This window comes from Euleptes europaea, chromosome 10 (genome assembly GCF_029931775.1).
Source record: "Euleptes europaea isolate rEulEur1 chromosome 10, rEulEur1.hap1, whole genome shotgun sequence".
NCBI classification, from domain to species: Eukaryota; Metazoa; Chordata; class Lepidosauria; order Squamata; family Sphaerodactylidae; genus Euleptes; species Euleptes europaea.
In genome coordinates, this window is record NC_079321.1 from 66,786,666 (window position 1) to 66,814,028 (window position 27,363).

General features: G+C 41.9%; 1 protein-coding gene across 1 annotated transcript in view; it reads right to left on the reverse strand.

Annotated features, from left to right (window-relative positions):
• Positions 1-27,363, reverse strand: part of LAMA4 (laminin subunit alpha 4) — a 123,717-nt gene that overhangs the window by 69,088 nt on the left and 27,266 nt on the right. The window contains exons 3-7 of the mRNA XM_056856368.1: positions 19,442-19,543; positions 13,956-14,080; positions 9,224-9,304; positions 5,130-5,344; positions 2,822-2,917 (exon numbers count right to left, since the gene is read on the reverse strand). Coding sequence (XP_056712346.1) covers positions 2,822-2,917; positions 5,130-5,344; positions 9,224-9,304; positions 13,956-14,080; positions 19,442-19,543 — 619 coding nt within the window. The remainder of the gene's footprint in view (positions 1-2,821; positions 2,918-5,129; positions 5,345-9,223; positions 9,305-13,955; positions 14,081-19,441; positions 19,544-27,363) is intronic.

Below are 27,363 nucleotides of genomic sequence, written 5' to 3' on the forward strand. Positions count from 1 at the left end.
TTCAGGTAGCCGGTTCAAGGTTGACTCAGCCTTCCATCCTTCCGAGGTCGGTGAAATGAGTACCCAGCTTGCTGGGGGTAAAGGGAAGACGGCTGGGGAAGGCACTGGCAAACAAAGTCTGCCTTGGAAACGTCGGGATGTGACGTCACCCCATGGGTCAGGAATGACCCGGTGCTTGCACAGGGGACCTTTACCTTTTTTAAGCTTCTACTAGCTTTCTGAGTTGTTACAATAAATTTGAAATCAAGGTTGCTTCCACAAAGAGGGTTTGGAACAAACTGGAGTTTTTTTTTTTAATAACCACACAATATTGTCCACTGATTGTCTGCTTTCTGTTTTCCCTCTGCTTTGCTGCAATCTTTCCCAAAACTCTTTTTGAAAAGGTTGCAGTCAAATAACTTTTGCAACACTGTGTTCATAGGAATGCAAGCATTTTTTGAAGGTACCACTTGTACTGGCACCATCAACCATGCCTCAGCTTCCTTAGCTGCCATTTCCACTCCACACTACCTGAGAGGTTTTTTTGGGGAGGGGCAGGATGGGGTGGGGTGGCCAAGGGGACTGAGACAAGGAAGTGCAGTCAAAACTGTCATGTAGATGATCCATTGGCAATGCAAATGCTTCTGCAATTGCATCAGGAACATGAATTACATGGAGAATTGTTGCCATATGGAAGCATCTCAACTTAGCAAAACAGTGTCAGAAGGATGAGAAAAAGGAAGCAAATTCATAATATTTTCCAGTTCTTTTTAACATTGTATATTAAAATCTAACAGTCTGCTTATAGTTGAAAGTAACAATACACTGTACAAATACAGCATCCCCATCAATTGCCATATGTCCTGTGTACAAAAGTGGACATCTATTATATTAATTACATTCAACAAAATATGCATATTCAAAGATCTAGAACACAATAGGAAAAGCCTGCTCAAGAAGAGATTTTTAAAAATTAGTTTAACCCTTTTGTTAAATAGTAAAATGTGTTGGCTTGGATCCAGTGATGCACAAACGGAAACATAAACCGACTTAGCACAGTGCTGTGCACCCGATCTTGTGCAATGCCTCACACTTTCCTGCCTATATATTATAGTGCCTAGAAATTGGTTGCCTAAGACCTCGTGCAAGAGGAAATGCAATGGGTGATACATCAAGTTTGACTTACTACAAGTGACTACCGTGTTCTTTTTCCTGAGTTTCTGCTTGCACAACAGCTCTAGTGCAAGCAGAATTTTTGTGCTGGATCCAACCCACAGTCTGCAAAAGTCTGTTGTTAAACAGCGATTTCATAGAAAATATAATTTTTTTCATTTTTCATTGTCAGAATCTGTATGCATTTATTTTACAGTTTTATTCTTGTGTGTTTTGTATTTAGTGAATGTTATACATACAGAAAGAAAATGGCTTCTAGTTTATGATGTGCTAAGCACTTGATTTCTAAACTGAAGCCAAGGTTAAAAATTGCCTATAAGGGTATATGCTGGTAGTAAGGCTGCTAGCTCTGGGTTGGGAAATACCAGGAGATTTTGGGGGTGGAGCCTGAGGAGGGCAGTATTTGAAGAGAGGAGGGACCTCCATGGTATATAATGCCATAGAGTCCATCTTCCAAAGCAGCCATTTACTCCAGGTGAACTGATCTCTGTTGCCACCAGGGGATCTCCAGCCACCACCTGGAGGTTGCCAACCATAGCTGGTAGGATACTACCACTCTGCCCAGCTAAGTCTTCCTGTGAAGGTTTTTTGTCCAGCACTGTGAAGGTTTCCCCTGTATTTTGCTTTGTAAAATGAGAGGACCCACGCCGTGATTTAGACTTTCCTTTCTATATTCCTAAATATATTATGGTGACCATCATGAATCACGGGAAGGGAACTACAGACTCAAAGGAATGTGTTAGTTATTATTTCTCACATCTCCTGGTATTGGGAAAGCATTTCAAAGCCAACCCTTAGTTAATCCAGTCTCAGGTGAAGCCCTGGATATACTTCTGATTTGGCTTTCAGTGCTGATTGTATTGCCTACTCCCTTTTCCGACCTAAGCAACAACTCACTAATCACACAGTTTGTTTGGAACTTATCAGAATTATCATTTAAGTGTTTGTCTCACTGTGTAAATAGAATTAAGGTCATGTCTAAGGGTCCTTTCACATAGAGGTTTTCCCATGATTTGGATGCTGAACTGCAGTTCTTCTCTGAGCTTCCTCACAAGGTTTTCCATTTGTTGTCTTTCAGTGGTTTCTTGGTCATTCCTTCATGCTTTCTCAAATTGGATCAAAGATAGTTTGAGAAAGCATGGAGAAATGATAAGGAATACATGGAAAGACAACAAATGGACCACAAGGAATCTCCGAAGCTGAGAGTAAAACTGCTGCTGTGGTCACCCAAACCATGGGAAAACCTCTGTGTGAATAAATGGAGCAGGCAGTATGAGAGCCATGGGCAACATCTGCTCTGCCAAGCCTTTTCTTTGGAAAAAGTTTCACGCCTCTCTCCCAGAAACATGCTGCCACTAACAGCAAGATGGAGCTAAGTGAGCCAGGGGGAAATTAGTTCATGAGCTGGACAATTGGCTGTCCTTGCTGTATTTTGTACACATCTACCAAATGTAATTGTATGTTTTCATTGTGGCCTCTTTTACACATATTCAGTACTGGCAGGAGTCAGGTCAGGGTAATATTTGGAGGAAAGCTTTAGAAGAAAAAGCTCACAGCCTCTAATTCTATACCTCAGTCTATGCCCTACAAGAAAAAGATGTTCAGTGATGGGGTGCTGGCAATGGAGGAGAGTGGTAATTTAGCAAGTAGAATTGCTTGCTGTTCTTACTGATAACTGGACAATCTGTGCCTGGAGGAGGCATTGGTGGTTCTGCTAGACATTGCCCTGTTCGTCTGTCACAAGGTCCTCCTCCGCACTTGCATGCTAGGAAAAAAGGGAAAGAGAGAGGGTTATAACAATTATTTAGAACTCGGAACCTGTGGCCAAAATGTTAGTTGGTCACTTCAGCATCCCTCCATCTCTCTGATTAGGCTCTTCTTGACTCAGTTCCCTTTCTCTGCCCTCTTCCTCAAGCCTCATTCAGCTATCCTCCACTTTGGTTCTTCTCCCTTCATTCTGTGGCCTCTCATTCTCTCCCTGGGGTTTTCCACAGAGGTTATTGGCCCCAAGCTCGATGCTTTTGGCAAGTGGATTTTCTGGCCCACATGGCAGTCATTTCCCCTGACCCCATCCCCCTGGCAGCCATTTCCTCCCCCTGGCACCTGGGAGCTTTAAAAAAAAATTCAGCAAATGAATATTGCTATAAATTTATAAGAATCTACTCATCAGGTACTCTGAATTCCCAGCTCTCTCTCTCTCTCTCTTTTTTTAATGAGCCCTTGGGCTGGAAGATAACCAGTGTGGTCTGGCCTGTGCAACTTGAATCTGTGTGATTTCCCCTTAGTTTTCAGATAGTTGAAGAAGATGGCTATAAAACAAAAATATAGTGGCACCTAAAAAACTAAACATTTATTTCAACATTTGTTTTAATTTGGTACAACAGACTAACATGGCTGCTCCTTCTTTGCATTCCACTCTGTGCCAAGAATAGCAGAGAGGTAACACAAAATGAATGGAATTATTAGTGAGAAATAAATGAAGGCCAGAAGCTTGCCACGGAATAATAAACAATCATTCGTTATTTATATAGCACTTTTGAATGCTCAAATCTTTTCACAGAAGGAGTAATTTCAGTGAACTGCTGCGGAGAAAAATCAACAGAGATTATAAACTGAGTCTTATTTCTTTTATATAGTTCAACATATTGCTGTTAACACATATGTGGCAAAATAAACAGTCCTATTTAATCTTGCATAGTTGAGTAATTTAGTTATTTATTGCTTTGTAGATTAAGAGGCAGTGTATAGCATTACATTATCACCTACCTCTGTGCAGTCCTAAAACTTGCATTCTCAGAGCCCATTAAAATCTTCTGGCTAGTTTGTCTTATCATGGCTTCTAAAATTAGCAACATTCCCAAGGGTGATTTGTTCAAAGATTTGCAGTGTACTCATTCTATGGAGAATGAAACACTGAAAAGCAGACAGAAGCCTTTTATGGATTAGCCGGGTGAGCCTACCAATCTGCCTTAGCTGCAGTGGCCATTGCAGCCAAATGGGCCAGCGAGTGAGGGCAAGAGGCAGATCCCTCCAGCTCTAATCTACCTCTTGAGCAAAATCCTGAAAAAAAATCTTGACAAATGCAGGCATTAATGTTTCAGTGGCTTTCAGTCTTGATAGCTAAATAAACCCTCCATGTCCAGAGGCAGTATATCTCTGAATACTAGTTGCTGGGGACAAACAAAGGAAGGAAATGTTTTCCTTCATGCCCCATTTGTAAGTTTGCCAGAGATATTAAATGGACAGCATTGGACACAGAACATAGTATTAGATGGGTTTCGGCTTGCTAACTCCAGGAGTTATTCTGAACGTGTGGTTTTTGTCAGTTTTGGGCCCAAACTACTTCAGCGTTCTTCTTTTCCGCACGGGTTTTGCCCCCTAAAGAAGTAGCTCCAATTTTTCCTCAGCTTTTCTTCAGCTCTTTTATGAGCACTTTTACCGCAACCGTTTTTTTCAAGCCGACTCTGCGTCAGCTTCACCCAAGATGCAGAAATGCTCCGTTTGGGTTTCCCCCCCACCACCCATTGACACCCACCCACATCCACATCCAACCTCCCCAGTTGATTCCACACGCCCCTCCTGCCTTCCCTCTCCCTTCCGCCTGGAAATTCCTTGCTCCTTCCCAAAAAATTTTAATGTGCAAGATTAGCAATCGAATTCTGAATGTGCCTGCATGCAGTGTGGGTCTCCCGGTCAGCCTTGCTGCTATGAAACTGACCAGAAAGCCATGAGACCATGAAACTGACCAGAAGTGGATAACTCTGGAGTTTTTTCACTATCTTCCCTGCAATCTGGTCACTTTCATGGCTGCATCGCTTTCCCCTCAGCATTCGATCGCTAAACTCGTCCTTTAAAAATAACACCAAAAGCGCTGTGGGTGTGTGAGTGGGGGAAGCCTACCCCGTTGGGAGACTGCCTCTGTCAATTGCTACAACTTGTTGAAAGTGTTTTGCTTCACATATCATTGAAAACGGTACCTGTACAGTTTTTTGCAGCTTTGGCATCTCCATAATAACCAGGAGCGCACAATTCACAATTGAACCCGGTGGTAGTGCGTAAGCAGTTGCGACACTGGCCTGTCACATCGTCGCAATCCTCAAAGATCAAGTTAGGGTCTGAATTGCCACTGCAGTCACATTTCTTACAGGAGCTGCCAGTCACCAAGGGGTTTCCATAGTAACCTGGGGCACACCTGGGATGAAACACAAATCCAACAATGATCAGTAGTAACATCTTTCTGACCTTTTGGCCTGGTGACCTTCTGCATGGCCAAGTCAACAAAAACAACACGGAAACTCAACAATGCCGATAATTGGACAACTGTTTACCTCTGTTGACACTCTGGATAAAAGTTGTATTGCGTATGTACCTCAGATCCATCTAGTAACATTTAGTATTTAATATGTTTTGTCTTTTTAACTACCAATATTCTGAAATATATTGCTGAAGTAAGTACATTATCCATGGCTGTAATTCTGATTGCCACTTTTCTTTGATGTTCCACAAGTGGTGACCTGAATATGGGCTTGAGATTCCCACTCATTGCCTCACCATGTACAGAGCTTATATAAATGGCAATTTATACTAGCATTTTGTGGTAGGCAAAACGTGAATTACTGGCTCAAAGACTGAGTCGTCTTTATCCTGTTATTCAGTAGAAGCCCATTTTCTTGCTGAAAATAACCCACTTGATCAGCGTGGCAAAAACTGAAACAAGTGGTACCTGTCACAAAAAAAAGGAATATCTGATTTCCAGATATGGTTATGGATATGGAGCAAGAAGGTGTTCTTTGCTGTACATCTGTCTTGCTTTTGTTAACCATTACTAATCAAGAGTGGATAAAATACGGGTCTATCATGAGAAGAGTAGAAAAAGAGTATCATGAAAAGAGAAAGGTCTCAGAGTAGAAAATAAGCATGTGCCACTTGATCTTTTCTGGGTTATCACCCTTCTATTATTTAGTCATATCACTTTTTCTCAGAATATATGTTAGCCCATCCTAATATTCGTCCCTACATGAAGAGGAAGGAGAGTGAAGAAAATATCTTCCCTTTCAGAAAATACCTCTTCTGCTCTTGTTATCCCCAACCTAATGGCTCTTCAGTGCTTTAATACATGTCATTTCCTTGACTGTTTTGACATGCTTCATTTTTAGAAAGGAGTTTTTAAAGGAAGTTATAACATAAAGTGAAATTGGGTTCAACTGGGATTATCATAGGGACCTCCTAGCTGAGTCGATTTTATTTATTTATTTAGGTCATCATTTATGCAGCTTTTCCATGAAAAACATCCTTAAGGCAGCTCACAAAAGATAAAATAAACAAATACAACAGAAGCATAAAATCAGCCAAAGATGTCCCAGATTCGGTGAGTTCCAAAGTCTTAGTGGGCAGTGACCCAACAGTTAAAAGCTTCTTGGGGCCTGGAAATGGTTATCAGGCAATGAGGAAGTGTTGTTCTAGGCTGATTCTCCAACTGCCTCTGTTGTTTTGCCTTAGCTGCAGGTGCTGAAAAACATTGTTCCCACAGCAGAGGGGATTAGGGGATAGCTCCCCCAAGATGTGTCTTTGCTAGCCAATACCAAATGGGCTACATAATCTTCAATTTGTGTTTGTTTACAAATGGATCTGCCCTGACCTGGATGGCCCAGGCGAGCCTGATCTCGTCAGATCTCAGAAGCTAAGCAGGGCCAGCCCCGGTTAGTATTTGGATGGGAGACCACCAAGGAATACCATGGTTGCAGAGGAAGGCACTGGCAAACCACCTCTAGTCTCTTACTATGAAAACCTCAAAAAGGGGTCACCATAAGTCAGCTGCGACTTGAAGGCACTTCACCCCCCCCCCCCCACACACACAAATGTCGGATTGAGAAGTCTTTTTTTAAAGGATTCTGTCTGTTCATGAAACAAAATTTGTTTTGTTTATCTTGGCATCTTCTTTTGCACTCTAGCTATTAAGAACGGCTTACAGATATGCTCTTAAGACCTTGGATACTGGAAACAGATAACACAGAAGTGCAGGAGCCATACTTCTTGTTCACAGCAGGTTACGTCATATCCCCCAACACATGAGAGACGTAAACGAACTCTCAGTTTTAGGTTAACAAGGGTGTTTTAAAGATAGCAGTCTAAACCAGTATTTTCCATGGGGTCAAGTGGTATGTGCTGCCATAGAATATTTAAGGTATTACCATCAAAGTTCTCATCAATTCATTTTCATGTTTGTAGACAACATAAATTGTTCATAATCCCCAAGTATGCCAAGCATTCTCCTTTTTATCTATATTTCCAATAGCCACATGTGGCCTCCATCTGCAGATATCTAAATCTGCGGATCGGGGCCACATTGACAGAACAGAGACTTTTCTCCAAACTTGGGATAACCCCCAGGCTTGCAGAAAAATCCTAAAAAAAACAAGCACAGAGAACTGTTCTTTGAATTTAGGCAGGCACCCAAGGAGGAGGGTGGGAGAGAAAGAGAGATCATTTGCTGCCCCTTCCCCTTGGCCATGTTGCAGGGAGGCAGAGAAGAAGAGTCTCAGCTTGCCACCACATGGGGAGGGGTTGGGAGGGGAGCAGGGCGAAGGTCAAGAGCCAAAAGGTTGGTATGCGTATGGGTTAGAAGGGGGAAGGACAGGGGATGGCAAAGGGGCAGTTGGGGGGCACAGAAGCAAGAGGCCATGAGTTTCAGGGAAGAAGGGGTGGGGGGAGAGAGAAAGTGAGGGAGAGCATGCATGAAAGAAAAGGAGTTGGAGAGAGGGGAGGAAGGAAAGGTGGGGGGGATGGGATGCCCCCTCCATGCAAGTTCCTTGAGGGTCCCCACTTGTCATTTATTAATTGCTTTGCCAAGAATTGCTTGAAGCAGTGTTCACATAATCAAAATGCAAGCACATGGGCAGACCATTCCTGAAGGGGGGGGCAAAGCTCCTTAGGAGCCAGTGTGACCCCGTGCTGGCATAGGTGCCACCTTATTATGGAATAAGGTGGCACCTACGCCAGCGCAGGGGTAAACACACCGGCATCTGGGACCCACCAGCCCCTGCTACCAGCACAGCCATGCCGACAGAGATCTCCTGGAAGGGAAAGCCCATGCCAGCGTGTGTGTGTGTGGGGGTGTACCCGGGGGAGGATCTGCCTCTGGGTAGCTTCTGAACACCATTCACCCCGGGAACACCCCCTTGAGCTGCAGCATGGCCTTTTTTTGATAGCGCAGCCTCACTTTGTGCAATGGGGCATTTCCCCCTTTTCCTTTGTTTTTTATTTTTTTAATTCATTTTTTGCCTCTGTGGCGGCCAGGAAACCTCTGAGGAGGCAGTGCTGTTGCGCCGCTCCCGGCAGCTGCGGATCTACCCCCTCCCTTTCAGCAGTGGGCTCTAAGTCCTGTATAAAGCCAGCAGTTATTTCTACAACAGCACCCCCAATATCAGGATCAATACAATTATTAAAGCCAGTGTCACAATAGAGCAGTAGAAACTAATAACTGCAACTGGCCAGTGAAGGGATCAGCTAAAAAAACCCACCCTAAACCAAAATATTTTAGAGTTTTAAAAAACACCACAGCACACAAACAGTTCCAGCTCCCAGCAAGGCAACTTTGATATAAAATAAGAACACCTGGCAGGTAAACACTGGCATGCCCAACAGCAACCTGTATTTATAGTGACAGGATAGGGGTTTTTTCATGGATGGTATGTAGAACAGGGAAGCAAAGAACAAGATGGAGATGAGCACATATCGGAGCTTTAGGCTTACAATGGAGGCATAGGTTTTTATGTGCATTTTACTGTCTCTACAACCTGTGAAAATACTATACTGTCACTAAAGAAACAATGTGAGTGATCTTGGATTTCAATCTATTTCCCCCAAGCCCTAGTTCAACATGCTAAGCACTACGCCACACTGGTTTAACCTTCTATACCAGCTGGCAACTCTTACAGATATAGTGGGTTGTACTTATGTTTTAATACTAATTTAGTCTATACTGCGTACATGAACTTTCTCAACCATATGCAAACTAATTTTAGAGGCACGGCAATTACTAGCCAGGAATGCAAATTAGCATTTTGCTTACCTTTCACAGTTTGGCCCAGCATAGTTTTCTTTGCACATACAGCGCACCACACCTGTTTTTCTGTAACAGGAAACTGCAAAGCTGAAGTTGAATTAAAAAGGAATTAAAATATTGTCGAAGGCTTTCACGATCAGAGTTCATCAGTTCTTGTAGGTTATCCGGGCTGTGTGACCGTGGTCTTGGTATTTTCTTTCCTGACGTTTCGCCAGCAGCTGTGGCAGGCATCTTCAGAGGAGTAACACTGAAGGTCAGTGTTACTCCTCTGAAGATGCCTGCCATGGTCAGACAGCCCGGATAACCTCCAAGAACTGATAAAAAGGAATTTTTTGAGAAGATAGTTAACTATCAGTGGAATTACACATATTTTGTGCATTCATCTGCTCCAAGCCTCCCCTGCCACTGCCAGCCAGGCAATCTTGGGGGAGAGGGACTGGAGAGGAAAATGTCCCAGAAGTTCTTTCTGCCCCAAGCCCAGCCTCTCATAACCTGGCTATTTATCACACCACACAGGGTTGCCAGTCTTCAGATGGGGCCTGGAGATCTAGAATTACAACTGATCTTCAAACTACAGAGATCAGTTCTCCAGGAGAAAATGGCTGCTTTGCAGAGTAAACTCTATGGAATTACACCCCACTGGGTTCCCTCCCAAACCCTGACTTCCCCAGGCTCCACCCCCAAATCTCCAAGAATTTCCCAACCCAGAGTTGGCAATCTGACAGCTGGACCACCAGACAGGGAAGAACTGGATATCCCATTGTTTAATGTTTAATGAAAATAATTGTTTAATGAAGTAAGGTGCCTACCCACCTTGATGCCTATTTCATGTAGACTGTGGTCCATGACAGCTTATGCTACAATAAATTAATTACAGTGTACTCCTAAGCAGAGTTGCATGCTTCTAAGCCCATTAAAGCCAATTGGCTAAGCAGAATATAACTCTGCTTAAGACTGTACTGTTAGTTTTTTAAAGGTTGATACTCTTTATTATTTGTGGTAGGATTTTAGCCAGTCATTTGGTAGTGGATAGAATACAAACGATGAATCTGGTCTGGGCATTATTTTTCCCACAACAGAAAGGCACCAATGATTCTAGCTTATCTTCAGTTTCCATCTGCATTTCTAGGAGAAAACTCTGCAGAATAAAAATGAGTGCATTTGTTTCCTTGTTTGGAGACATTTATAGAGTTGGTAAGAATTCAAAATGAGATCTTCATGAAAAACAATACTCACACATTGCCTTTTGAAACAATTTAATGACACTATTCCAGCAGAGCTTCAGCACTGGTGAAATCTGTTATGCTTGTTTTACATGAGTTAAGATTTCAACATCCTTAAAGAATCCACTCTTTTGAACTTAAAAAAGCAGGCCAAAAATCTTCCTAAACATTTTATAAGAGAGTAAGTTTAAAAAATTGGCCACAACATTTCTAGAGGATAAAAATCTTAAACACATCTGCTAGAGTTTGGAGCAGCTGGTGGACAGTTGTTCCAATACAAATGATACAAAGTTCTTTAATAGGAAGTCTCCCACAAGTTCCCAGGATATCAGATATGAAGATAGTCTGGCCAGACCCCCCCCCCCAAAAAAAAAATCACTCAGATGAATCCCAGGAACAACTGTGTATATAATGAATCTGCCAGCTTAGAGATCTGAATACAGTATTGGTCGGGTTTTATAAATCCCTTGTTGGTTATTCACAAGGCTAGTTGCTTTGCTCCAAACTGGAATGGGAAACTAAATTTCTCTCACACTTTCCAGATATTAAATCAAATTCTGCTTTCATTATTCTAGCAATATCCTCACACTACGAAGGGAACGGAGAAAGAATGAGACAAATAATAAACATATCTTCCTCTTTTTAAACTCAGACAAATGATTTGTGAACGACATTAGCAATGAGATGTCTTATTTTATGCTTTTGAGATCGGGATGGCAGCCTTCAGGTAGGACCTGGTATCCCCCAGAATTACAGCTCATCTCCAGACTACAGAAATTAGTTCCCCTGGAGAATATGGATGCTTTGGAGGGTGGACTCTATGGCATTGTACCCCTCTGAGGTCCCTGTCCTCCCCATGATCCATCCCCAAATCTTTCCCAATCTGGATCTAGCAACCCTACCCCTCCTATCCCCCACTGGTGGCCAGGGGGGGACCTGGCAACCCTATTTTTAGATAATTTTTAAAAGCAGAATGCTGAAATATTAAATGCTCTAAGGGCAGATTCATATTTATACAACAATGTTTAAAACACATTCCACAAAACATCTTTTGTATTTGAAGGGAGACACATGGCTCTAATCAGAAAGCATCTGGAAAAGTCAGAGCTAAGTATACGCAGACCTTTGAGGAAAAACTGAAATCCTGTTGTCCGGCTGTTTGGTGGAAAGAAGGGACAAAATCTAGACCAGGATCCCACTTGTAACCAGCTGATCTGCTGGATCCCTCACCCCCTCTGGGGGACTGGCAACCCTGTTTCCCGCCTTTACATTAAAATTGCCGGGAAGGGGGTTGTTGTTTAAGTGTCCGTTCAGGTTTGAATAGGGCAACAACTGTGTAACCACTAATAGCAATACAACCTGGACCTTTCTGCTGGCAGGGGTTAAGCTGAAAGAATTATAGATCCATGCCATTATTAGAGAATGCTTGCAGCCAAAAGGCCAAGAAGCTGTATTTTTATAATGCTGGTCAAATGGCCATAATAAATGAAATGAATGAATGATCCATGCCATTTCATTTATTTACATGAGGAGAGGAGGTAGCTTATATCACTGCATCAGGTCTATGAAACTGAAAACCCTGACGCTTGTTTAGCATGCCAAGCATGCATTTCATTTCACAACAAATGCATGATAAACCTTTTGATCTAGCATCCTGGAGGGAACTGAAAAAAAAGGGGCACATTTAGATTGTGGATTACAAATATCCCAAACAAGTAAATACATGCATTATTAAAATTGACTACAAATTTTACTATCATATTGCCTACAAATGTAATATTAGCTTTGCTGAGGCTGGTACAGATATAAGATGCTCAGGATGGCAAATATTTTTGGAAGTGTACACCTAAATATGCCGAAACTTATACCAAATGAAAGTAAATGAAAAATGTTTTTTGATTTACAATTGTCTTGAACACCTGGCCTTCACAATGTGTTTTTGCAGTGCCAGCAAACTGAATTGATTCATGAGAGAATTAAGTTATAATAAATGACTTAGTAGCAAGGGTAATTAACAACAACAAAACCTCAGAAGAACATGAAATACCCTTGCAAGTCTTCAGTTTAGCAGATAAAAATAATTTACGGATTCAGTGGGATTTAGAAAGATGGGAACCCACATTTTCATTTTGTATCTCATAAATGTTCAGACGTTACATCAGACAAATGGCAATGGATTCTGTGTTAATACTGCCTGAAAATGCAATTTGCCATCATATTGAAGGGTCTATCTTGCTCTGGGGGAAAGATAATTTGCTCTTTGCTGTGTGTTTCAGCACCATCCAGAATTTTGTATTCTGTTGGTAGATGTGGTACAGTTCAGCAACACTAAGAAGGGAAGAAGTGCCTTTGGGAAAGAAGTGGATACCATTTCCTCAGAGGGAAATGGGGAGGGGCCGTGGCTGAGTGGTAGAGCATCAAGGTCCCAGGTTCAATCCCCGGCATCTCCAGTTAAAGGGACTAGGCAAGTAGGTGATGTGAAAGACCTCTGCCTGAGACCCTGGAGAGCCGCTGCCTGTCTGAGTAGACAGTACTGACTTTGATGGACCAAAGGTCTGATTTGCTATAAGGCAGCTTCATGTGTTCAGTACTCTTATGCTGGACAATTTACATCTATCTAATTATTGCAGTTTTATCCCACCCTTCTTCAAAGAACTCAGGGTAGTTTACCTTAGTTCTGATACACTCCAAAACTGCATATTATAGGAAAACTGCACAACTGCCATTGTACATATTAGCATTTAGGTTTGAGGCATGGACATGAATATGATAAAGCAACAAAATTCCACAGAGTACCCATTTGGAATGTGTATATTCACCAGTTACTGTACAAAATCCCTGTTTCCACCATGTATTTATGTGCATTATATCTCCTCACTATGAACATTCATGACAACATGTGTTCTATGTTAGGCCACCAAACCATTGATCCGCCTACTTCAGTCGGTGCCAGCAACTATTCCAGAAATTCAGGCAAAGATCTTTTCCAGACTTGGTACAAGTGGTGATTCCACGGAGTGATCCTGAGACTGTATGTGTTAAGTAAGAGCTATACTACTGAGCTACATAGAAAGCCATCTTTCCAGGCCACACATTTTGAACTGGGCCAACTACAGTCTTCACTAGCGGTGTGATGGGGTTACACATCTGATCCCTAAATATATGCATTATATTTAGTATGCATAGTATCATAATGATGAACATTTAAAAAAACCTAAAAGCTTACTTAAATACATCTTTCTTTCTTTCTTTCTTTCTTTCTTTCTTTCTTTCTTTCTTTCTTTCTTTCTTTCTTTCTTTCTTTCTTTCTTTCTTTCTTTCTTTCTTTTTACTGCTGTGGCTGAAAAAAACTCAGACTGACTGAAAAAAACAAATATTTTAAAATAATCTTGCTCCTTTGACTAGCTATACAGCACCTCTTCCTTGTCCCCCATGAAGTACAATGGAACTCAGCAGGAAGTTATCAGAGTTATCAGAGTGAATAACAATCAAATGATTACATCTATTTCACTTACTTGGCAACCAACGGCAAGGGACAAGGGCAAGGTTGGCAGAAGGTAGGCAGTCCTGTGGTAACATCCCCGAAATAGCCATCTGGACACTTTTCACAGTGGTCTCCAGTTGTGTTTCTTTGGCAATCCTGCAATATAAAAGTTAGCAGCTGCTTCTTAATGCAGACTTGGCAGAAATTATTTAGGCTTGGCAAGTGGAATGAAAAGGCCAGACCACAACCTTTCCAAATATTGACTGATTAAACTGAAAGTGCTCGTAACTGGCAACGCATGGCAAATGGAGATATTTTGAACAGCAATTGTGGGCTGCCAGACAGTGTTGACAAAGCAGTCTACAAGATTCGGCTATCACTGGAGGCATATCTTGAAAGCCAGGGCAGTGGCTCCGAGTACAATTCCTGCATTTCCTTTAATCAAAGACATGGTTGGCATGCAGAGTTGCCAATCGGACACACTTGAAATGAATCATTCCCTTACTTGGCACCTGCTTGGAGTCAAAACTGCTTACTGATGTGCACGCTGACTAAGGATAGAGGGAGAGAAGGGTCATTCCTTGTAAGATATGATTCAGGGGAAATTACGTTAGCAATGATTGAAATGCTGTTGTTGTTCACTTTATTCAGAAATCAAATATTCATGATCTCGGACACTTATGCATCACAGATGCATAGTTACAAGCCCCAGAAACCAAGTCGGAAGAAAATTAATTCAAGCTATCTTGTGATTGCTTTTAGTGGAAATTGCTTTTTTTGGAAATTGATTAAGGGCTCATTCTATCACCTTGTATTGTTATGCAAGCCCACTGATGCTTTAAAATGTCATATTTTGTCTGGTACATTCACATGCATCTTCTTGCACCCAATTTTCTCTGCTGTTTTCTTTTCAAACAGTAGACTCCTCCAGCTTTGTGGATTTGGCAAATGAACACTTTAAAAGGAAACGGGCATGCATGTGTGTGTGGGAACTCTGAACATATATTATGACAGTTTCCCCTTAATTTGCACTTTTGACTAATTCCCAGTTTTAAAGTAGGAGAATTTAAACAGCAGCTTGGGGAGGCTGGGAGGGAAAGGAACTGGGGTGTGTGCATGAAAGGTACTGCAACACTGCATGGGCTCCAAAAAGGTATGCAGTATCTTCCATGCACCTTCCCCCCGAGTTTCTTCTCAGCTTTCCCGCCCAACCTCCCCAAATTGCTGTTTAAATTCTCCTACTTTAAAACAGTTGTTAACAACCAAAGTAAAGCTGGGAGCTTGCATTGTTGGTGTGTTGGAACTAGCACTGTTGCAACCCTATTGTTCACTTTCTGTTTCTAGAGTGAAAATCATCTGCCCTGATTGCCCCGAACTTCCCACCCTAGGGTTGAGAGGTCCCTCTTTGCCACCGGCAGGAGGATTTGGGGGGCAGAGCCTGGGGAGGGTGGGTGTCAGAATCAGGCGTTTACCTGTAGCATCCCAAAAGCAAACACACTCAGGCAGGTGATCCTGAAGCAGTATACTTTATTAGGAGCAAAAAGGTAAATATAAGGACTGACTGTATAGAAACAGAGGAAGGCTGCTAATGACCCCAATAGGGAAAGCACTTTAAAGCACTTAAAAACCCTTTAGCCACAAAAGTAAACCAGTGAGGTAAAGCCAAGATAAGAGTTCCCATGAAGAGTAGACCAAACAACTAGGCAGCTGCGGGAAGCCCGACGGAGGGAAGGGTACACAGTATTTACAGGCATGAGAATCAAGGTCTTTTGACACGGAGCCAGAGCCAGGCCTGAACCAGCAAAGGCCTGACGGAGTCATGTCAAGGGATCAGGCCTGACACAGCAACGGCCTAACAGTGGGGTTTGGGGAGGGGAGGACTTCAATGCCATAGAGTCCAATTGCCCAAGCTGCCATTTTCTCCAGGTGAACCGATCTCTATCATCTGGGGATCGTTGTAATAGCAGGAGATCTCCAGCTAGTACTTGGAGGTTGGCAACCCTATCCTACCCTCATGGAATGGAGAGAGAATCAGCCTGCTTTAGTGTAATGAAGCAAATGAGGAATAAGAAGGAAAACTCCCTTCCCTAATCATGCAAACGTCTAATTTTAGCGCGACACATGAATAAACGATGAGTGGTCACATAATGCCTTCTGCTGTCTGGAACACACATATATCATTCCTGCTTCAGCCATTGTTAAATACAGCACCTGTTTCTCTTCAGCTTAGGACAGCAATAGAACTCAGGTAACTGCATGAGTGCAGAAGTGCTGGCTAGCTGAAATTTGGAGTTTGCACGGAAGCGGAGTACTATCAAATAATTTCTCAGTTGATAATGAAGCATAATAATCAGGAATATTTTTTTTTTGTGAGAGACTGTTGTTCTTATCCTAGGTAAATGGCATGCCAACAATTAGCTAACTCGGTTCCAGTTAGGAATACAGACTTCCATGCAAACATAGAGTAATTGGGTAAAATGCAGAAATTGTTAGAACTGTAATCTTAAATTTCAAAACCACCTTTCAAATAGGCCTTTTTCAGTGCTTGCAAGAGGAAAAATGGGTAGGAATACTTCATCTTCAGTTCAAATGGCTAAGGTTACATAAACCTGACTGATCAGGATGTAGAATTGCCAACTGTGGGTTGGGAAATTCCTGGAGATTTGGAGGTAAAGCCTGAGGAAAGCAGGGTTTGGGGAGGGGTGGGACCTCAGTGGGGTATAATGTCATAGAGTCCACCCTCTAAAACAGCCATTTTCACCATGAGAACTGATCAGCTGTAATTCCAGAAGATCTCCAGGTCCCCCCTGGAGGATAGCAATTCTATGCAAATCACTATTTTCACTTTTAAAAAAAATTAAGGTTGCTTAGTTAACAAAAATTGATTAGTAAAAAGCTAAATTCCTACATCTAAGATGTCTTCAGCATTTGTTGATCGTGCTGTTCTAAAGTCAAAACTGAGTGCAAGTCATTCCTTTTCACATCCTACAGATGAGTTATCAATTTGTCCTACGCAGCTGATTAATGAACTTTTGTAGGTGAAGCAATCTGGCTCTCTGTAATGTGTATTAAAGCTTATACACAGCTGAAAATGTGCTGACTACTTTCTTTGTCTGTAATATTTAATGTCCCATGTATTAAAAATAGATTGAACAATTTTAATGAAGGAATCAAGCACTTGATGTATGCAGCAATATTATAGTTGCATGTAGAAGATTTATGTTCTATAGGGAATTATTCCTTGTCCTTGGGGGCACTACAGTGTGGTAATTTATCAACTAGGTACAGTTTTTAAGCTCTCTGCATGATTGATCTGTATTTTTATTTAAGCTTAAAATAATGTTTTAAAATGAATGATATATACTTTATATTATAATATATTGGTAGTATCTTTGGGCTCTTTTAATAAAATAATACATTTTAGATTGCATCATATAGACCGGTTACCAATTATAATTTTCATTTGTATCAGTCCAGGGACTAGGGTTGCCAACTCCAGGTTGGGAAGTACCTGGAGGTTGGGGCTACAGCATGGAGATGGCAGGGTTTTGAGAGTGGAGGGACCTCTGCTGGGGATAATGCCAAAAAGTCCACCCTCGCTGCCATTTTCACCAGAGGGAACTGATATCTGTAGTGTGGACATCCAATGTCGTTCCAGTAGATCTTCAGATGCTGTGAAAAAGTTGGCAACCCTATAAGGCCATGTACATGTTCTTAAAATGCTTCTTTATGTGGCAATTGGGTTTTGGGGTGGGGAAATCTTCTCTCACAGTGAGCACTGCGAAGTAAGCCAATTACAAAGTAGCATTTAAAGGGGTGGGACTTGATTTGAGCTTGGAGAGAGCTTGGTGCAGAGATTCACAACTGGAAAGTGTGGGTCTAGCCAGCAACGAATCTCAGGTAAAACTCCATGCATAAATGACCTGAGTTTTAGATGACAACTTGCTCCAAATGAACTCAGGGACTAACTTCAGTGGTACTAAATCCACTTGAATCTCTCTGCCAATTGAAACTTGGTAACAGCTAGCTTCTTAGCAGTAGAGTTATTTTGTAATACAGCTAAATATTAGGAGTTGGATATATACCAAACCAGGTAATTATGCATTTCAGCCACATCTGTAGTGATTATATGCACATCCATCTGTCTGCAAAAACCTACATTTAAGTTATTCATTCATATTCCATGATTTTCCAAGATATTCTTAATCCTTTTAGTATACTTTTAATCCAAATAGCTCAAATAAGCTCTATGCAAAACATGTATCAGTATTCAGCAAAGAAAATGTAAGCATTCCATCCACCCATGTTTTTAAAACAGAAATAGAACTTAGGGCCCAGTATGCAGACAATGAGGTAGGCATATAAAGGCAGGGAAGGTTTGATTCTCAGTAACTGGGGTCACTACCAGCAGATGTATCTTTAACCCCAAGTATCTCTAAGTACTTTACTTTAACTTTGGGAAAAGTCAAGTGTGGCACTTGCGGAGCCTCTCATCCACACATCATAAAGCCAGGCTCCCTGCTAGTTTATTGCTATGAATGCCACAAACAGTCTTTTGTTAAGATGATTTCTTGCTGCTAGCCAGAAGTAATCAATGAGCCCAAGATCTAACAGAAGAAATGTAATGTACTCAAAAATCACCCCCCAGGAGGGTGATGTATTTGGGTAGTGAGAGGGTGTCCTTGGGGATTTGGGAATTACATTTTAATTAATGGAAAAACTAAGGATGTAAGGGCTAGGACTAGAAATTATGGGAGCTGTATGAAGTTTAGAAATCCCATTTTCTGACCAATAAACTTTCTACCTAGGTCCCTCAAGTGCCTGAAAGAGATGAGCAAAAGGCAAACATTGTAAGGGTAGAGATATCGAGAAGAACATCTAGATTCAATAGGCAATCTGATCTGGATAAAAATTACTTCTTGTTCTTCTCTTCCAAAATGGGAATCCCTGGACCCTAAAAGCAGAGTCATATAACTTAAAGCACAGTCCTCCAGTCCAAGTCCATTGAAATGAATGGCCCTGGACTGGGTTAATTCTGCAATGGATTGCATACTTGTTTACTCAGGTGATATGAAAGTTTTGCCTTTGATGTTAATCTGTGATGACATCACTGCGGCTAAATGGAAGTGTTCAGAGGTCTTGTTCCTTTGAATATGATCTGCAGGGTGGTGGTGGCGGCAGCAAAAACAGGGGGAGGCTTCAGCCTCAGTGCTTTGTTCCAAGGCCATTTGAGAACATATGTGGGAAATAGGATGCTGGATTAAATGGAATTTTGGTCTGATCCAGCGGAGTTGTTCAATAGTCTTATATTTCATGATGCTGCAGACATCAAGAGTGAATATGCATGCATAAATCGGTCATTTTGTAGTTCTCCTAATGCACTGGAGAAAGTGGGGAAATGCAGAGATTCTGTTAATGATCTGAATTTTCCCTCCAGATGTCATTACAAGTCTATTTTAAGACTCTCTCTGCACAGAAAGTCATTTGTAGATTTAGTACTCAGGAAAGGCTACTTACCAAACAAACTCCCGATCCATCGAGACATCTGTATGCATTATTGTTGCAATTACAAGGAGTGCATTCTCCTGAAAATGCTCGGAAAAAACCTTCTTGGCATTTCTGCAAGGAAAGCACAAGATAAAGCACTGTAAAGATGCTGATCAATTTTTTGCAAAGCCACCCTGCATGTGTCACCTGTTCATTGTGGGGGATACAGTGATGGATGAGAGGGGAAGAGGTGGGCGAGAAGGTGATTAAAGATCAACAGTTACATGCCTGATAAGAAGACCTGGGTGAGACAGTGGGAAAGAAAAAGACAAGACAGTGGTAGGAAGGCGAGAAAGGAGAGAAAAGAGAGATTCTCCCATGGTTCACTGATGTGGTAGTTACATGGTAGCTTGGGAGGGTTGTGTATATTGAGAGCTGCCAGCCATAATATCAGTTTCACAATTCCAGTAATCACAGGCAAGATAACAGAATTTCAGATAATGGGCATTTTATTAGAGATAAAGAAAAAACGATTTCTGTAACCAGTAAAACCTAAGAAATATAGTTTAGTCATTCAGAATGAGGCACTATGTAAAACTGAAGCATCTATCTCGGCTCTAAATGTTAGCTGTCTTGATATTAAGTACTAAAGGCTTGCATTCGTTCCTGCAGTGGATAAAACCAGAAGTGTACTGCTCATTAATTAATTAATTTACTTTATTTATAGCCCATCTTTCTTGCTAAGACTCAAGGCAGATTTAGATGTACCAGACTGTAAGTGAAAGGAAAATATCAGATCCAGAATGCTGGCTTACTCAGTTCAGGTATCTTCCATCTTCCTTTGTTAGGACATTTTAGTAATAAAAAGATGCATCATCCGAGCATCTGGCTAATTGAGTGATCTGAGCGACTTGATGTTCTCTGGAGCATAGCAAAATTATTGGAGTGTGTATGCTAGTCTGGAACACAATCAATTTGGCAAGCTGTACTTAGTCTCTCTGTTTGAACAACGTTAACCACCTTTCTGGTCACTGGCCTTCATCTGAACTTTGAAAACAGTTGGTGGGCTGAAATTTGAAGTTTCAACACTTCTTTTAGGATTCAAGCCTTTTTTGGCTACTGGACGTCCGTTCTTTTTCCAGTCTGAAATTAGAGAAGGCCAGTTTAATTAATTTTACTAATCGCTAATCCGGAACTATATTTTTATGTTGTTTCGACTCCAGCATGTTGTTTCTTAAAACACTAAACATCTGCAGCTCTGTGATGCTGAAGTTACAATTTAGTCATCCTTTTAGTGTACCTAAATCAGACTATGAATGGAATTACTTCCTCTTCCTCTTTAATGTCATTGTCTTACAGCAACTATTTTAATAGCATAGTGTGAAGCTGAGATCTGAGAGCTAACAAAATACGACATCATAAAAAATAACAGGAAAGGTCATGGTCAAAGGAGAGTCAAAGCAAAACAAAACATAAAACAGGAAGTGTGGAACTGGAAAGTATCTGAAAAATATGTAGTGTTGCGTGGGTCAACAGTATTCATCACTGCCCCCACCCCATGCACAATTTACAGCAGTTTGAGTGGTGGTTGGGTGGAATGACTGAACCTCCTACTCCAGTTTTGCTCAGTGGCCTTCATCTCCGTATTACTGGCTACTGCAAATTCCACTTCCTCAATGAAATCCGTACAGCCTACTGAAACCCAGTAAGACTTAACAGGAGTCTTGGGGTGCCTAAAAGACTAACACGTTTTTAAGTAGGGTCGTCAACCTCCAGGTAGTAGCTGGAGATCTCCTGCTATTACAACTGATCTCCAGCTGATAGAGATCCATTCACCTGGAGAAAGTGGCAGCGTTGGCCATTGAACTCTGTGGCATTGAAGTCCCTCCCTTCCCCAAACCTCGCCCTTTTCAGGCTCTGCCCCAAAAATCTGCAGGTATTTCCCAACCTGGCAACCCTACTAATTGGTTAGGCAGGCTCAGATAGATTGCCTCTTCTTCTCTCCTTCCCTTCTTTGTGGGCAGGGCTGAAGATGGGGAGCAGATAAAAGATTGGTTTGTGGGTGGGAAGGAGAGAAGGAAGCAGAGATGGTTGAGGATGTGGGATTGTCAGGTGGAGGGAAAGAGGAAATAGTCCTTACAAGTTCCCCACTGTGCAACTGGGCCCACCCTGGAAACCAGCACCATGCAACTAGCCATAGTTTTCCTGCATACAGGGTGCCAGGACTAGAATAGGGTGAAAAACTGAAGATGGGGAGAAGATATAGGTAGGGTGGCTGGTGGATGGGAAAGAGAGGAGGCAGGAAAGGAGAAAGGCTTTCAAGGAAGGGAAAGGAGGAAATAGTGGGGGAGAAGGAAATTCACCCTGCAAGTCCTTGCAGGTTCCCACTTGCAAAAATTCTGTTTTGGTTGTTTCTCTTCAGGCTTGAATGCCGGCAATTAATAACTCAGAGGCCACTAATAGCATTAAAACCTGGCTCTTTTTGCTGACAGGGATTAAGCTGAAAGGGTAACAATGGAATCAAATGTGTTACTCTAAGGTGTTACAAGATTCCTATTTATTTTGGTTGCAACAGACTCACATGGTAATCTCTCTAGAACTGAAATTCAAGGAAACCTAATGTAAGGCTGATGCACACAAAGCTTTGGCATGTGAGCGTTGCTTTGAATTTGACTGCTTGAAAACCCCAGCTTATAGTGAACAACTAGCTTAAAGCAACCAGGGAGCTTTTCACAACACGTCAAACCAAACTGAAGGGTTTATAGTAGCATCTTAATGGCCCAGTGGTCATGGGTATAATCCTCATCCACTAATGGGGATTTCCCATCCCCGCAAATACTGAAAACTATATGGGTCAGTTACATTTATCTTTTCATGCTGTCACAACAATATAGGAGCATTTGCACTCCATCATGAAGAGATGTATACGCTACACATTTATTGCGTATCTGTCTACAGGAGAGGGTCACACAATCCTTCTTTGCATGTTGTATCAGAAATCCAAAACAGGCATTCAAAAGAGGTTTCTTTGGAATGTGGTTGAATACTTGCTGCTTTTGTATTGCATCACTGGCAATGCTATGTATTGTTCTATTGAAATAAAATCATAAAGTAACTGTCTAGTACCTAGCGAGAAGAAAAATGGAAAAATAGCTCGCCAGATGTTAAAGGTGGGCACTTCTGATATTTATTTGGTTCTGTAAAATACCTCACATTGTTTCTTTGTCAAAAATAAGTCTGGGACTTTTCAGTTTAGAAAAGAGACAACTAAGGGGGGGGTATGATAGAGATTTATAACATTATGCAGGGGGTGGAGACGGTTGAGAAAGAGAACTTTTTCTCCATCTCTCAAAATACTAGAATTCAAGGGCATCCAATGAAGCTGATGGGCTGTAGATTCAGGATGGACAAAAGGAAATATTTCTTTATATAACAAGGGATGAAAATGTGGAATTTGCTAATAAAGGATGCATGGCCACAGGCAAAGACAACTTTAAAAGGGGATTAGACAGATTCACGGAGGATAGGTAGGCTGACCATACGTACTGTTTTGAACGGGACAGTCCCGTTTTTATCATTTTTCCCTGCCGTCCCGTCTTTTTTAGTAAAAATATCAATTTTTGTCCTGTTTTGCACCTCATTACACTTCCAACGTTTGTTTCCTTCAGTTGTGACATTTCTTATGCTGCATGCAGGCATGGCTGGGTACATTCTCATAGAAAAAGTGCTCCGGGTTACACTAATATTACATAACCCCTCTCCCGATTTTGCCATCCCAATGTCCCGTTTTGGTCTCAAGGAAAAATGGTCAGCCTAAGGATAGGTGTATCAGTGGTTACTACCTTTGAACCTCCACGTTCAAAGGCAGTATACCTCTGAATCCCAATGCCATGGGGCAACATCAGGGGAAGGTCTTAGCCTCTGTGACCTATTGTTGGACCCTAGGGTTGCCAACCTCCAGGTACTAGCTGGAGATCTCCTGCTATTACAACTGATCTCCAGCCGACAGATATCAGTTCACCTGGAGAACCCCAAAAATTCCTGCCGGTTGCAAAGAGGGACCTGGCAACCTTATTGGACCCCCCAGAGGAACTGATTGGCCCCTGTGTGAGACAGGATGCTTGACAAGATGGACCACTGTTCTGATCCAGCAGGGCTCCTCTTATGTTCTTACGCTGGTTGTAGTATTCTTCTGGCATTCTGCTTTTAGTCTTCAATATATGCACTTTACACAAGAATATGTTTTTTTTTATTTTGGTGGTTGCCATGGAATCTTGCTAAAGATTAGTTACACGATGCAGCTAATGTAATTCATTTTTTCTGCCCTCAGGGGCTACTCTCACAATGATCTCAAGTGCAATGAAGCTCCTTAAGTCTTCTAAAGAAAGGGGGGAATCTCCTGTAAAAGACAGGCACTGAAATTTGACTCACACAGCAATGACTTATTATAGAACAAAGGCAGTGAAGTGGGCTGTGTGCTGTTACGGTCTGCTAGCAATGGGAAGGCCCAATTATGTGAGGTCAAGCATTAACTCAGTCTTTACTTTCTCACAGGTCTATTTCTGGCAATCCCATTTGTTATTTATGGGTTACCTTTCAGTCCTGCCTGCGCTGAACGTTTCCCTTTGTGGATGAAAGGGATCACAATGCCATTGAGCTTTGCGAACTTCATGATTGCTGGTGTTCATGATGGCTGGTGGCTGACTCATCAGAGGGGAAAGCCCCAATTTTCCCTTTGGGAACTTTTTATTAAATTGGTGTCTACTATCTCACTTGTAGCCTTTCCCCTTTTCGCCCCCAAGTCCAATGGCATTGGATTCACTTCTGAAAACACAAATGTAATACATAAACCCACAACATGTAGACGGATGGTACTGTAAATGATGACTATTTTACAATCACAGGGGGTATGAAGACACAGGAAATAGCTGAAGTGCTTGCAAACTCACTAGAGGAATAATTGAGACAGAGAGACGATCCAGGTGGCAACTGAGATACAGGAAAGGTTTAGCTGAAGGTAGGGTTGCCAGGTCTCTCTTCACCACCGGCGGGAGGTTTTGGGGGCGGAGCCTGAGGAGGGCGGTGTTTGGGGAGGGGAGGGACTTCAATGCCATAGAGTCCAATTGCCCAAGCGGCCATTTTCTCCAGGGGAACTGATCTCTATCAGCTGGAGATCAGTTGTAAAAGCAGGAGATCTCCAGCTAGTTCCTGGAGGTTGGCAACCCAAGCTGAAGGTGATATTGAAAAGAGGCTTACAGTGCAATCCTCAACAAAGAGTCCAATAACACCTTGGAGACCAGCACAATTTTTCAGGTTTAAGTTTGAAAAATTCCTTTCGACAGATATTTGAATTGAATCCAGCTCTTCTAGCTCAAACCAACATGGCTGCCGTTCGAAGCTATCCTAAACAAAGTTATCCTTTTCTGTAGGGATGCCAGGATGGTGATCAGCACCTGGTGGAGCCAGAGCAGAAATGGTGTTGCATGATGCATGATGTTACATCCGGCTGAAAACCTGGATGTGGCTCTGGCCATTTCTGAAAATTCCATGGTATGTATCATGGATTTTTGGAGGATGGCCGAGTATTGCCCAACATGCTTACATCACGTCTGGGTTATTGGCATTTCTGCCCTTGACCGTTCACCATCCAGTTGGGTATGCATGGGTAGGAGGGTGGGCCCCACCAGCAGAAGGCCTCTGGCCATAAGTGGGGTCTTTTTTATTTTATGTATTTATTTTGTGATTTATAACCCGCCCTCTCTGGCTGAAGCCAGCTCAGAGCGGGCAACCTCATATAAAAGCATTACTACATCAATATAAAAGTCTAAATTTAAAATAATAAAATCCCAATTAAAACTTAAAACACAAAATTACAAAATTTCAAGTGGCGCCTAACCACACTCGAATTGCTGGATATTTGCAGCAGGTTACCCCTCCGTTGACATTAATAATATAACAGGAAGGAGGGGTAACAGGCAATCCTTCTCTTCAAGCTCACTGAAATTAATGGGTTTCAAAGGATGTAACTGTTTAGGATGGCACTATTAAAGTGGAAAGACATGTCATTGGTCAGACAAAGAAGTGGAGGCTGTTCCGTGTATAAGAAGCAGCACCACAGAAAGTAATAGTACAGGAATAGGACTGGAATAGATTTTGATATGCAGAACTCAGCAGATGAAGCTTTTCACAGCATAGAAATAAGACCTATCTGTTGCTACTGCCTGAAAATCTAGCTGGTGTTAAAGGCACTGGAACAGGAGCCAATAAAAAGTTGGTCATCCCATCTACTTAAAACATGTGGACTGATGATTCTTTAAAACCACCACAATTTATTGATGTATTTAATTCATTTTCATTCTGCCTTTCTCCCCAGTGGGGACTCAAAGAAGCTTACATTGTTCTTCTGTACTCCATTTTATTCTCACTACCGATCTGTGAGATAATCCAGGCTGAGTGTAAGTGATGGGCCCAAGAAAATCCAGCAAGCTTCCGTGGCAGAGTGGGGATTCGACCCTGGTTATCCCAGATCCCAGTCGGACACTATACCACACTGGCTCTCACAAGCCACCCAGAGAATGAAAAGAGCTGTTTTTCCCCCTGGGTACAGTGGTTAGATGAAATGGTTAGTTAAAAATTTATACATACATGGTGCTGGGTTTATTACAGGGCGGGAGTTTAGCCACTAGCTTTATTAAGAAGTATCCAATACCCATTAAATCTAGAACACAAAAAAATCTACACAATTTGACTAGTTAATTCAAACTGCTGTTGGGATAACTGAGACCATGCAAAGTGAGAGGAACTTTTCTCTAAGCATTTGGTTAATTCAATAGCTAGGTATAATTTAATGTTCAATGTTGGCTAGAAGTTGTTAGTTTGAATGACTTGTGGCTATCAGCGACTGGTGGCATACCCTACTTGCTTGGCTGAAGACTGGAGACAAATGTGAATGTAGCCAGCAATGCCTGAATATTTTTTTAGAAGAATGTAGCTTGGGAAGCTCTGAAAGCATGCAGTTCTATTTGGTGGTTGGCGGGGGCGGGAACTGATGCTACTGTAAAGACTAGCATTGTGTACATGTGACTGCTTGTGTGCTCCTCCATGTTTATTCTGTTGACTTCTAAAGAATGCAAAAGGAAAGGACTGGATGTCCATACTCTCTTTTCCCAAGGAAACTGATCCTGCAAAAGGATGCTCCTGGCATTCTTACCACTTGGGAAATGATGGAATGCAAAAGAACAGGTTACCTTTGCCTTTGCCCTATCAGATCTCAGAAGCTAAGCAGGATCAACCTTTGTTAGTACTTAGATGGGAGACCACCAAGGAAGTCCAGGGTTGCTAAGCACAGGCAGGCAATGGCAAACCACCTCTGAACGTCTCTTGCCTTGAAAACTCTACAGGGGTTGCCATAAGGCAGATGTGACTTCATAGCACTTTCCTCACTCACTCAAGGTAGCCTTTATTTGAATGAAGCATGTATCTGTGAGTTCTTCTTGCATCTTTAGTAATGTCTGTATCTTGATTATCAGATGTGTTACAATGACTACATGCTGTGGAGGTGGCGGGGTGCTAATGTATTTAAAGCAGAACATCTTAACTGTTACAGTGGTCAAATCTAGTTGCACTTAATTTTGAAAGTCTCTTCTATTGTACATGGTTACTCCCTCTCCCCACCCAACTGCAAAACAAAATTCCATTCAGCAACAGAGCCTGATTTGGAGATGGAGCTGCTTCCAGTATAAACATTTCTCCAAGAGGCGTTCTTCAGAAAAGTGCACACTCATATTTTCCATATACAGTGGGAAAGACAAAGCCTTCGCTTAAGAGGCATTCTTTCCCACAAAGGCAAAAACACTATTGCACTCTGCAAGCTTTTGAGGATATAAATCACTTCTGGCAGAGCTCATAATCATAAAACAGGTCGTCCGGTCCAGTGGCCCCCTCCATTCTTC